At 38.4% G+C, this 12831-nt stretch overlaps 2 protein-coding genes across 2 annotated transcripts; both read right to left on the reverse strand.

The window, feature by feature from the left end:
- Positions 1–1987: 1987 nt before the first annotated feature.
- aqp10b (aquaporin 10b) lies at positions 1988–5557 on the reverse strand (the record flags this gene model as incomplete). Its single annotated transcript, XM_079570785.1, has 6 exons — positions 1988–2174; positions 2446–2663; positions 3025–3143; positions 4166–4303; positions 4474–4600; positions 5471–5557. The coding sequence occupies 6 exons, from the start codon at positions 5555–5557 to the stop codon at positions 1988–1990; spliced, it is 876 nt and encodes a 291-aa protein (XP_079426911.1).
- Positions 5558–6938: 1381 nt separating this feature from the next.
- hax1 (HCLS1 associated protein X-1) lies at positions 6939–11506 on the reverse strand. Its single transcript, XM_079570804.1, has 8 exons — positions 11351–11506; positions 10168–10418; positions 9452–9642; positions 8478–8541; positions 8252–8388; positions 7879–7975; positions 7671–7799; positions 6939–7347 (listed from the first exon to the last, which is right to left on the reverse strand). The coding sequence occupies exons 1-7, from the start codon at positions 11413–11415 to the stop codon at positions 7723–7725; spliced, it is 882 nt and encodes a 293-aa protein (XP_079426930.1). The 5' UTR covers positions 11416–11506; the 3' UTR covers positions 6939–7347; positions 7671–7722.
- Between the last annotated feature and the right edge of the window lie 1325 nt (positions 11507–12831).

Below are 12831 nucleotides of genomic sequence, written 5' to 3' on the forward strand. Positions count from 1 at the left end.
CTTTTTGAAACACGGTATTTTAAACGTTCTAGACTCTAGGAAACATTTGTCTTTTAATCGTGCTACAACTAAAGGTCCTGTCCCCTGTGATGCAGTTTTGTTTTTAAAAAGTGTTTCCAAAGCCAGTTGAATCTCTGTAAAGTGCCCAGTGAGCGTATGTGTACGAGTTTGCCATGTAAATAGACATAATAATTACACTAAAAGAAAAGTGCGCTGGTTTTAGTAACTTGCTATGATAATGTGAATACGTATAGTATTTGTACTTGTACTGTTCCCTTTTTTTCCAAACACATTGAAGTTTAAAATTAAAAAAAAAAAGAAAAAAAATCTTCCCCCAGACGTAGCTATGTAATTACAGATGGAGAGCTTGGGGGCCGTGTTGTCTTAATGTGTATGAATACAAATGTTTATCTATGGGAGACGGTTGTTTTTTTTATGGACGACTCAGTGCTTGCTTGTTCACCTTTTCTTTTTTTATGTTACAAAAGCAGCCTTCATTGTAAAGCGTCGGAGGTCTATGGGTGGATTTCTTTTGTTTGTATCTTTTATATGTCATATCATATTTATATAGCTCTATAGTGGGAAACTTCATGTCATTTTTCCATGGTTGTGGTCTGCTTGCTGAAATGCCATACACTTTTGTGCTGTTTCGAATAAATGTGTAAAACAGAAAGTATCTCCTGCAGTGTGTTTGCCCCCGATTAGACTGAGAGACAAGAAATCCTTGAATTGCATATGGCAGATTTTTACTAAAATGGACCAACTTTTACCCCCCCAAAAAATGTATCCAGTTGAAGGGTTTGGTCCATGGCCCTTATGTACAGTATGATTGCATTACATCACTTGACCCTGTGCCCATTTCTGATAAAGAAGTAAAATAATAAACATTTGGGGGGGAAATGACAAACCAGGGAAAAGTACGAAATGTGTAATTGTACGAATGGTCTGGATAAATATCTGACAAGCCTGTTCTGCACTTAAATATCACAATGTAGCTTACAGAAAAAAATGGTGGGAAACTATAACATGAAATGAAGTGATTTTATTATGAGTGACAATTAGGCTTTTACAAGTAATGTAGAAGAAGTAGAAAATGTAAAGCGAATTGTTCTACATAAAGACATGAAATACAAAAATACACTCAATGGAGATTTTACTCGCCAGTACCCATGTGACCCCAACCTCAGAATTCCCTTGTGGCAATGGTGCAACAGAGGGATTAAGTCCCAGTAAAATAAAGTAAACAACAAACACCAGATAGCCTTTTTTCCTACTGTTGTTGCAAGTGATGAACATACGCAGGCCATAAAAATACTTTTTGAGGGCCGGCCAACTAATATAAAAACAATAAATGAACATACTGTACATACATGATGATAGAAGATTAGATACATGATGTATAAGAGCCTCATGAACTGTTTAAAGGAGCATTATGCAATTTTTATGTGAAAAAAAAAAAATGACATTAATACATATTTGACCTTTCAGTGACCCAGAGGATGCTTGATTGGTTTGCATATCGCCTTTACTTATCATCCACATGACCTGTAGGACGCTCCGGGATCAATCCTCTTTATTTTTCCACTGCTGATTGAACCGTATCCATGGTTACGTAAACATTCTATTCCGAAAACCTAGCAGGAATCCTAAAAACCTGAAATAAAACTGATCGTGAAGCATCATAGGAGCCACCGGGATGGAGAGTGAAGGCGCTGAGCTAGCCACGGAAGGTTGAATATGCATCTCTTTTTTTTTTACATTTATATATAATTGCATAGTGTACCTTTAAACTTCTCTTACAGTCAGGGCTTGGTAATAGTTTAAAAAATCCACATATATCACTGTAAAAACTAAAAACAAAACAATGAACAAGATTTACAAATACTACAGAGATCATTTGCATCCTCTCGCTCCTTGACCGGTTTCACAGCATCACCATCACTGTAGCTTTACACAAGCTAAAAGTCCATAATGTATTACTATGTGTCTAAACAGGTTTTTCTTGGTCCTCCATCTCCACGCTGCTCCTCCCCTCACTCCCCTCCTCACTGGACGACGGTGTTTTCAAACCCGGTTCATGGTGAACTTCGATCATGAGCTCATAGGCCAGGGTCCCCAGCAGCGCCCCGACACACGGAGCCACGAGGGGCACCCACCACCACCCTCCTCCGGCCCTGACAGGATGGGACAGACAAAAGGTACTTTATAACACACACAATTCAAACCCTTTCCATTCATTTTTGTAAGTATCTTTCACTTGACAAAATTTGACTTATTCTATTTGAATCTTATCAACTGGTCATTTGCATAGGTTTTATTTCAGATGCCAATTTGATGCAGCCCTTGATTTATCCAGGCATGAAACTGCTCCAAACAAAAGCTGTCCCAGTGACTGACCCGTCGTCTAAAGGCTGATTACTTATTCTTTCGGTTCTGACCACTCACGTGAAAACATCCACTCCCCAGCCCGCTATGTACGTGAACAGCCGTGGGCCAAAATCTCGGGCCGGGTTCAGGGCGTAGCCGCTGTTGGAGCCCATGGAGACCCCTATGACCATCACCACCGCCCCCACCAGGACGGGCTGAACACCGTCGGGGATCGAGCCCTGTCCTTTGTCCCCGAGCGCCAGGACGCAGAGCAGCAGCGCGGCCGTTCCTATCACCTGGAAACAGAGACAAAAACAGAAGCCTCGTGAGGTTTGAGACGTCAGGACTCAGAGCTCGAAAGGAGGCATGAGAGATGGTTATATTGTTGAATGTATCAGACAAGGTGAAGCTCCACATGATGCATTCCGGTTTAGCTTGTTTTTGTTAGAACCAAACCAAACTCAAGAATCTGTGAGCTCATTCCAAAGCCCTGATTCCTGATTATAAAGTCTCTTGGCTTTCTTATAAAGGCCCTGAACCATTACCGGCACTGCAATTTAACATCTAGGCTTCACAATTGTTGAAATGGCTTTGTTAAAATGATTATTATTAACCACCAAGACAACCTGTACAATCATCAGTCCTGTTTTCTCTGACCTGATCGATGAAGCCTCCCCACAGACTCAGGTATTCAGCGGGGAAAGTGCAGAAGATCCCAGCTGTGGCAGTGGGGCCGCTCACTGTCAGCTCTCCTCCACTGTACGACTGAATGGCTTCTGCACAACACACACACAGAGGCTTATTTGGCACATGGATATAAATATGAAATATGTGGTTCGGTTCTGGACTGGCTTGCTGCTTTTTCCTCATAGTTGGTGTGAAAGAGTGACAGAGTTGAGAAACAGCAATGACTTATAATCATTGTCTTCGATTTTAGTCTAGTTTTAGTCGACTAAAATTGCATGTAAATTTAGTCGACTTTGCATTTATAATGTTTTAAATTATAATCAAATTTAATCCTCTGCTTCATGGAGCTTCTCCCACATAAACAAAGGCCAGACCTGTTCCTTTCTTAGTGGATGATGTGAGGCTCTTTCCAAACTGTCAGTGGAAGTTTGGATGATTTTAGTCTCTCCTTTTAATTTCAATTTAGTCATATTTTAGTCTATGAAAATATCTGGACATTTTAGTCATAGTTTTAGACTCATGAAAAACTTTTAATTTAGTTGTAGTCCAATTTTTGTCGAGGCAAAATATCACGTTGACTAAAATAATGACTAAATATTTTAGTCGACGAACCTAAAACTGGTAGAGATAAGTCAAAATATTCACTCAAATGAGAGTAACGCTACATTGAAATCATTACTCAGGCAAAAGCAAAAAGTAATAACCCGAATACTACTCAAGAAAAAAATTAAAAAGTACTTAGAGTAACTGTTTGTGCGTGAAAGTCTGATTTATGTGTCATTAATGATATGACTTATGAGAAACAAGACATGAAATAATGTGAAAATCCAAATCTTCTCCAAAGAAATTCAATAAAAAAATATTTTAAAAAGAAATAATTTTGAAGGATAAAGTTTACTGTTTATCTCCTTTATATGTCAACATGAATCTTTTGCCACTTAGAGATTAACTCACAGTGGAACGAGTAACAATATCTTTACCTCACAAAGGAGCACAGATACCTTTGTATGAGTACAGTTACCCCGAAAGGTAAATATAGCTGAGTTCTAGGTGCACAGCTAAAAACAAAAATAGCATGAGAAGGGACAGATGTATTTGTGTGAATGCTCACCATAGTACTGCAGGGCGACTGTTGCAGCCGCCAGAAAAGCCCCAAGAAGCTGGAAGAAAACATAAAAGGGGAGTTTGAACCAGGAGTGTCGGCCCAGAGCGCACAGACTGAGGGAGACGGCTGGGTTCAGGTGGGCTCCTAAAAACAACAAAAGATGAATTACAAAAGGATTGAAAAGATAAAAAAAAAAAAATGACACAAAGGAGTTCCCAAGTTTATTTCCAGACTGGACTTCTTTATTGATTCACGACACACTTATTTTATTTGATAGTGACAGAATTAATAAACAATAAAAAAGAATGTCTCACCAGAAACTCCCCGAGACGCATAAACCCCGAGAGTGACTCCCAATGCGAAGCCCAGGTTTATGGAGAGATACTGCCCCTTCTGGTCACGAGTGGTAGTGACCTGCGCAACTGAGCCACATCCAAACAACTGCAAATAATTCAAATATAAACCAAACCTTTAATGCTTTTCTCGCAGACATTATACCAACCTATATATTTATACTATTAATTCAATACAAAATAAAAAGGCAGGTAAAACAGTGTATATCCTTGAAAAGTATAATCTTACACCTGGCTCCTCTCAACACTATTTTTGGTATGGGTGTTTGTTTTTTTTAATATAATGGCATATCTTCCTCTGGTAAGATGTATATGTGTATAAACATATGTAATGTAATGAAACCAGTGGTTCTCAAACTTTTCCAACCAAGTACCACCCATAGACTTGATTTTACCACAACATGAAATATTTGACCTTTCAAGCCCCACCAGATCCAGATCAAAATCCAGTTAGGACTAAACTAGCTCTAAGAAGGTCTAAAATAGAGACAAATACATAACTTCAATGCACCACTGAAGCAAAAATAAAATTATGACTCAAGTCTAAAATCGTGCTTGGCTCTGACTAGCAGAGAAGTGCCACCAATGGTTCATGTGCACCATTTGAGAATATACTATATCCCACATTTAGGCAAACTCAGAAATTCTCAGTTCATTGTTATGTTTCCTGCCAAAACATGCGATTATGGTCTAATAAGCTCCATATGACTTTAACTCAGTCCATATCATTTTACCGTTCATTTATTTACTGCCTCTCTGTCACTTTCCCTGTTCAGACCAAAGTCCTTTTGGATTATGCACAGTCCACAAACCACTCACTTTCAAGACACGCTGCACATTATCGGACACAGCTCCATGCACCTCTATATTATCATCTTTTATATCCATGATCATGATTGTACTAATGCAACCTGGCACATTTTAAACACCAGGACATATTAATTTAAAACTGACTCACAATGAGGATGTAGACTCCCAAACATTCAGCCAGGCACTCCCGGACCAGCTGGTTTTGGATCCGGCACTTTCTCAAAATCCTCTCCATCTTTGGCCTGAAGATTAGTCCTTAAAGTTACACTTTAAACGAACCACAGCTCTACTCCAGACACTTGCCTGCCCTTCCGTACTTCAGTTTACGTCACACAGGCTTTATGGCATCAGAAAGACAGTGCAGAAGGTTATCTGTCCAGGGGAGGGATGAGATTTTTTTAGGCAAAATGACTATGATGGGAATGGTATGTTTTAATTTGTACCTAAGTGTAGCATTTCTTACACAGGTGGAAAAATAAACAAAACTTAACCTTTTGTGACACTTTAACTTATTAAGAAGCAACATTTCTCGGGTAATACCACTCTGGTTTTGTGACTCTGCCATCTTTAGAATAGTTCCCATGAAAACTGATAAGATTAGAAACACTGTTCTTGTGATAAACGTTAACAACATTAACATTTATAATACATAATCATTTTATAGTATGTTTTATGACTTCCAGAGGCAAAGGGCTCACTCACTCATGTGAAGGTCAGTGATCTGGTCCCATCTCTGGCCAGCGCATGCTGCCTTTGTGTCCTCGGGCAAGGCACGTCACTCACCCTATAGTGTCTATGTAAACATGTGCTTGCGAGTTAAAATGCAGGACCACAGATGTGTTTATATTATGCCACTCCCCGATACACGATGGAATAATGTGTATTAGTACTTTGCAGGTACATCATGTAATAAAACATAAGACCCAAACTCTAACCCTAACCCTAAAGGTCATGTCTTATTACATTATGTACCTCCATAGTACTAATACACATTATTCCATTGTGTATGTACTGCATAGATACAACTTATTACAGTTTGTTAGAAAGCAGATTACATTGTACTAAATAGTATCAAGGTAGAGCAAAATAAAGTGTTATCAAGATTTGTGTTTTCTGAAGTGTACTCGAATATAACAGTTCCCATTATTTGTGTCCAAATAAATGAGTGTATAAAGTTACCCTCCATCTACAATATTTCTGATTATTGTCGTGTGTGTTTAATCTGATGGTGAAGTTGTTCTATAAGATTTATGAATATTTCAGAGTTATAGAGTTGATTGAGACTGACTGTAAATGGGATATGAAGCTTAGGTCTCGCCTGGATCATTGTTTAAGTGATGTTTATATTATTGAATGTGCACTGTTAATATATCTGTGTATTAATGAGCTAAAAACTATAGCACTTTAGGTCTAACCTGGTGCACTGTATGAGCTTAATGTCTTAAATAAATATGAAAGTAAAGTAACTCACAGTCAACAGGAGTCCATAAGGATTAGATGCTAAAGTGCACATAGTAATGATCACTATGTGGTAGTGGAAAAAGTGTTATGAACCTAAAACAAAAAAGACACAAACCACATAAAGACAATAAGTTAAGCATTTTTATTTTATTTGTTCACACTCTCATTCATCCTTTCTACAGGACTGTACAAAAATATGCGTATAGGAAATTATTGTAATTCAAAAGCCCAGAGTTTTGACTGAAAATTTCACATTACTGTAGTTTACAACTTACACAGAAATCTTGATTCTGCTGCAACAAGGACTTTGGCATTTAGAAGCTTTGTATCACACAACATATAATAAGGTAGCCAGGTTTATACAGCAGCGATAAATATTCAAGCCCCAATTTTTCTTAAGTCAACTAAGTTGTTCAGGGCCGTGTCTAGACAGGTTTTCATTGGGGGGGCCCAGGGGTGGCAGGAGGACCAGGCAAATCTGTAAAGCTTTAAGCAAAAGTCCTATTCACTTACAGGTAAATTTGTCCTTGCAGCTTTTCTGTCATTTTTAATATCATCTTGTAGCTTAAAGTGATAGTCTGTAAGTTTGCAAAGTGAGGAGACATAGGGTGAAATGTGAACGTAAATTCCTCCCCTCTTGGACCAGAAAGCAAAATGAGGAAAGCAGGAACAGAATTTTGAAAGTAAATGATCAAGCTCCTCCCCCTCCCCTCCTGATTGGACCTGACAGGCTGGTTCACTAGACTCTGATTGGCTGAAGAAATCTGGGAAGGAGGGACTTTACAAAAAAGTAATTCAGGTATCTTTGTACTTACTTTACATCAAAATGCAAAACCAGGTGGTCGATTTTGCACATTTTTAAAACATTTAGACTTCCAGACTATCACTTTAAAGGTGTAGCTCTAAATTGATGTCTTTCAGCACACAGTGATATTTGTTTCATTTGAATCCACCAAAGAACTTTGAGAATAAGGAGTCGTCTCGCAGGTCGGAGAACGGCTGTGGGAAATCTGAAACTGCAAACAGGGACATTTAATCAAGACCTAATTTGCTTGTTTATATTGATTCATGATTGTATGGGTGTAGATTTCAGACCTGGAGGTGGTCCTCCGTCATGGTCCGGTCCTGAGCGCGTCACTGTGGTCTCCTCGTTCCCCTGTCCGTCTCTGACCGTCCGGCGCTCCTCCACCGTCTGGCAAAAACACGATCTCATATGAAATAATCATTAAAGATCAGTTTATCTTGCTCCATTAAAAAACATTTTCTATTGCTATTCATGAAGATTATCATCAATTAAATCATAGCAAAGGTTTTGAAAGTAGTTACATTCGAGTTTTGTGGCCTTTATCACAACAACCCAATCTAGGTGACAACTTTTTGTAAAAAACTTTGCTACGATAGATCACGCCTGGACAACTGAGAGCTTGCACCAACATCAGCAAAAAGTAAATCAAAGTTGGTTTCTTACCCCATCAGGCTTGACCACTTTAGTAACAGTAACAGACTGGAAAAATGAGCGACTCTTGGGCTGCTGTTGATTCTGACCACCAGGGGGTGGAAGTATCTGATCCAGACCTCCAGGAGCAGAAACAGCAGAGTCCAGATCTGATGAAATAACAAAGCAATCTTCGATCAATACATAATGTTAATCAATATGAATAACCAGTTATTCTTTAGGCTGTCTTTTTGCCTACCTTTGTCTTCTTTGCGTTCATCACAAGGGGTTCTCGATGGGTCCCGCCTCAAAATATCACCAAACTGTAAAACCAAGAGAAAAAGATGAGTGAGTTTTGACGACACAGGCAAAATGTAGTCGCCTTAAATGATAATACTGAGTTGTAATGTTGCCACATAGAAATTAGGGCTGCACATTTTAATGTCAAATTATTGTTTTTGCAATATTACACGTCATAATATCCATATCCTAAGAAGCCACAATATATCACATAATCATTGTGGTCTGATGGAGATTCAGAATTTTTTCACATTTTTTGCAAAAAGAATAATGGGCAGTAACTAAAAAATGTGTAAACTTCAGTTTGTCATAATTTTCCAGATTTAGTTCAATTTCAACCTTGTTTTGGCCATGATTTAGTATATACTAATCTTGTTTGACATTAACAAAATACTCATATTTTTAATTTAAAAGGCACACTGCGTAACATTTTGCCATCAATCAACACAAAACATGACCAATGACCAGCTCGACACAGAAAAAGCTCTTTTTCCAGTGGGTAATCAAAGCATGGATGAGGACCTAATCTATTTAAATCTCAAATTCTGCTGACTGTAGTCACATCTCCATGGAGACGAGCTGGAGACATATCTACTCCCGTTAAAGTTACCATCATGTCTTAGGAGAGCTGAGGCACATGTCTGTTTGTGCATTTATGAGGTATTTTTCAATGATGAAATAAGCTGTTACTAAATAAATGCTTGTATTTCAACATTATTTATTGGGTAAAATTTTACACGGTGTGGCTTTAAAACTAATGGGATGCAATGTTGAAATGGTTTGGTAATATATTACAATATTGTCAAATGCATTTAAAAAGTCCAATAACTTTTCGAGTGAAACAAACAAGGCAGTTATAGAATATACTGTAACTTGTTTTTCAATTTGGAAGATAAACTAACCATATTCCCAGCCCCCTTAACAGGTTCTTACTTTAGAAAAAGGTGTCCAGCCGTGAAAAGGGGCCTCGTATGTTGGACCAGGGCCGTCTCTGGGGCGTAGGGGGCGCTGTGGCTGAGGCTCATCGGGACCTTTAAGCATGAAATCTCTGAGAGGGTTTCCACTGGACCCCCTGCCTTCACTGTCCCCTCGGCCCGAAGGAGGAGGCATGATCCTGGGAACATCTACACAATCAAGAGTAAATATATGATAATTGTATTTCGAACACTCAAAAAACTCAACCTGGCAGAAGTCTTTACTGTAAATTGACCTAAAATGCCATCCATTTACATTAAACTTAATAGTTAACAAAATCTAGAGAAATTTCTTATAATTCTATAAACCTATTTTAGGCTTTTTTCCTCCGGAAGCTCTAGACTCCCTCTGAAGTGTGGGAATCCCTATGCTCAATTATGTTAATAATGAATTCTCTACCTTTAATTCAACTTATGCCTGCCTTTTTGACAGCATGAATGTAGGTGTCTGCTTTTCTAAGTCAGTTGATTGCTATGTGCACCACATGGGTCAAATAAATGCTGATTAGAGAATGTATGCTAAAGTAACGTACCCTATGGTTTGTTTATTGGAGAGAGAAGTTGAGGTTGGTCGAGGTTTTTCCGTCCTTTTCTATATTATAAAATAATAAATTCCTAGCCCAGAACACACTAATAAAATTGGAAAAATGACTACAGTAATATTAGGAACTCTACCATAAAATGCAGAGCCAGCGTGTCCATCAAAGCGTCCCATCTGTGTGAACATCTCCTCCATCTCCTTCAGCAGTTGTCCGAACACAGGTGGCTCCTGAATCCTCATCCCGTCCGGACCGAAGCTGAACCCAAACCTCCAGGCGCTGTCGAATGGGTCCTGTTGCTCCCCTCGCAAACCGTCATAATAAAATCCATCCTCTTCTTCATCGTCGTCATCTTCATCGTGGGTCATAGTTTCAAAAAACGGGTCCCTGGGCACAAAGAGGTGAAAATATTTGTTTAATAATACTTAAAGGTACACACAATGCTATTTTTGCAGTGGGTAATCAAAGGGCCTAACATGTATAACTCTCAACTTTAGTTAACATCTCCATGGAGACGAGCCGGAGACGTACCCACTCCTGGTTAAGTGATAGTCATGTTTTAGCAGAGGTGTGCCGCCCAGCAAAAGCACATGTTTGTTTGAGATATTTTTCAATGGTGAAAGTATCCATCATAAAATAAATGCTTGTATTTCAATTTTGTTTATTGGGTGAAATCATACGCGGTGTGGCTTTAAGAAAACAACAACAAAACATACTAACTTATAATAATGACATTAACAATTGACTGCCCTATTAGGTTTATAAGAACAATATCACAATTAAGGTCATATATTTTTATTTGACCTTTGTTGATTTAGTACAACATGCTTTTATGTTCAAAATGTATCTTGTTTGTGAAAGTTGAATATCCATTAACTTGTCCCTAATCTACACTAAGCCGAAAATAGTGTAAAACTGTGCCTGGATACACTGTCGCATTAGTGTGTAAAGGTGGGTGGACTGCTCAAAATCTACAAAAAAAAAGTATCCTGAGAAACTATTGAGTATGCAAGAAGATTCACAAAAATCATGCAATAAATAAATAAATAAAATAGACCCTAAACTTGGAATTACAAAGTAAATGTGCATCTCTTGCCAGCCTTAGGACTGTATGTTACTTTATGATAATTAGTGTTGTCTAGTGTTAAACTTTAGAGAGAGAGGATTGAAATCTATTCTAACTTCACCCACTACACACTCCTACTAATTAAAAAACAAACAAAAAACAGCAAAGCATCTGCTGCTAATCTAAACAAAATTAGCACAATAGTGTTAGCCACACGCTAGTTGTAAAAGTGACAGCTTTAGACGAAAGGCACCTTTGGCCGCGATAGTGTCCTCCGGGAACTCCGAAAAAGCCTCGAAACAAGTCAAAAACACTCATTTAAAGAACTTTCCGTCAATAAAACGTGTTCATAACGTGGTTATTAAAAATGTAATAGTGCTGCTGAAACGATCTGCTACAAATGTCAACAGTGTCGTAAAGTGAGTCTAGACTTTTCGACAGGACGAAATCTCACGACACACAGACACTACCGTAATACACAGAAAAATAGCGCAGCCTAAAATAACCCTTCATGAATGGATAGGGGCCTAATAGATCCATGATAGGGGCCCTTGGTGATTTGTTAATCATTCCGATCACAGAAACGGACATATTCCTTAAAAGTACTGTAAACGCTTGTAGGAAAAATATCAATAATGCGTGGGTGGATGGTGTCAGGTACCCCGGGGGGCTTTCAGCGAGTAGACTGGCATCTAGGGCCACTCACTCCAGCTTCATAAACAAAGCAATGGAATAAGCAGAGGATGAAAGGTGACCTATGTAAATGAATGCGTTACTACAGGGGTAGGCAGGATCGGGGGCCAAATCCGGCACTCTAGCACAAAACCTCTGGCCCCAAAGCTGAGAAATACTATGAAATTAGTTCACTGCAAAAAAAAAAAAGTAATTAGATTAGTCTAAAACTCTCAATGAGCATGAGCATTTGGTATGTTTATGACTTGTTTCGTCATTTAGTCTTTATTTAAAGTAATTTTATCTGTCAATGGGGTAAGATAAGAACATTGGTCATGCCTTTCTATCAAGTGAGATTTATTGGTCAGATCAGAGAAAAAGTGGTAAAGAAAGGCTCATTTCCTCTAAGTCATTTAAGCAAATGCTTGAAGGCGCTATACCTGATTTTATTATTGCAAACAATGAAAGGGGAAGCCACTAAATGAAAATGTTAGATGTGGTCCAAACTCATTCGTGACTTTCCTAATATATTTGTAGCATCCAAATTCTTTACAGGGACAAATGTGTAGACACATTTCACTTTTCAGGGTCACTTTCACAAAAATACTGGAAACAGCCTGAAAGTTGATAAAATTGATACAAATGTTTTATAGTTTGATGCACGCTGTTTTCCCCACAAACGTTTGAGTTTACAATACACTAAAGGACAAATACATTTCATTCCATTTCTAGAAGTAATATCAGGTACAGCTCCTTTAAAGCCAAATACTTTCTGCAGTGTATTTTTGTTTAATCTGTCAGAACACTTGGGCATGTTTAATGCAATGTATTGGCATTCGCAGAAAATGGTTCTTTACTTTGTTCTTCAATGGTGAGGTTCAGCCCTTGGTGTTTTGGCGATGATAATGATCTGGCCTCCCCCTGCATCACTAGATCTCGGACTCTCATAGTTGATGCACCGCTTTAGTTACCAAACATGGCATGTGGTTGTTAAAAAGCAAATTCTGTTTTTACAACCTTATTGTGACTACGGTAAATGTTTGCAGAGAATGACCACACCGA

The sequence above is a fragment of the Gobius niger genome (assembly GCF_951799975.1).
Source record: "Gobius niger genome assembly, chromosome: 14".
Classification (NCBI taxonomy): domain Eukaryota; kingdom Metazoa; phylum Chordata; class Actinopteri; order Gobiiformes; family Gobiidae; genus Gobius; species Gobius niger.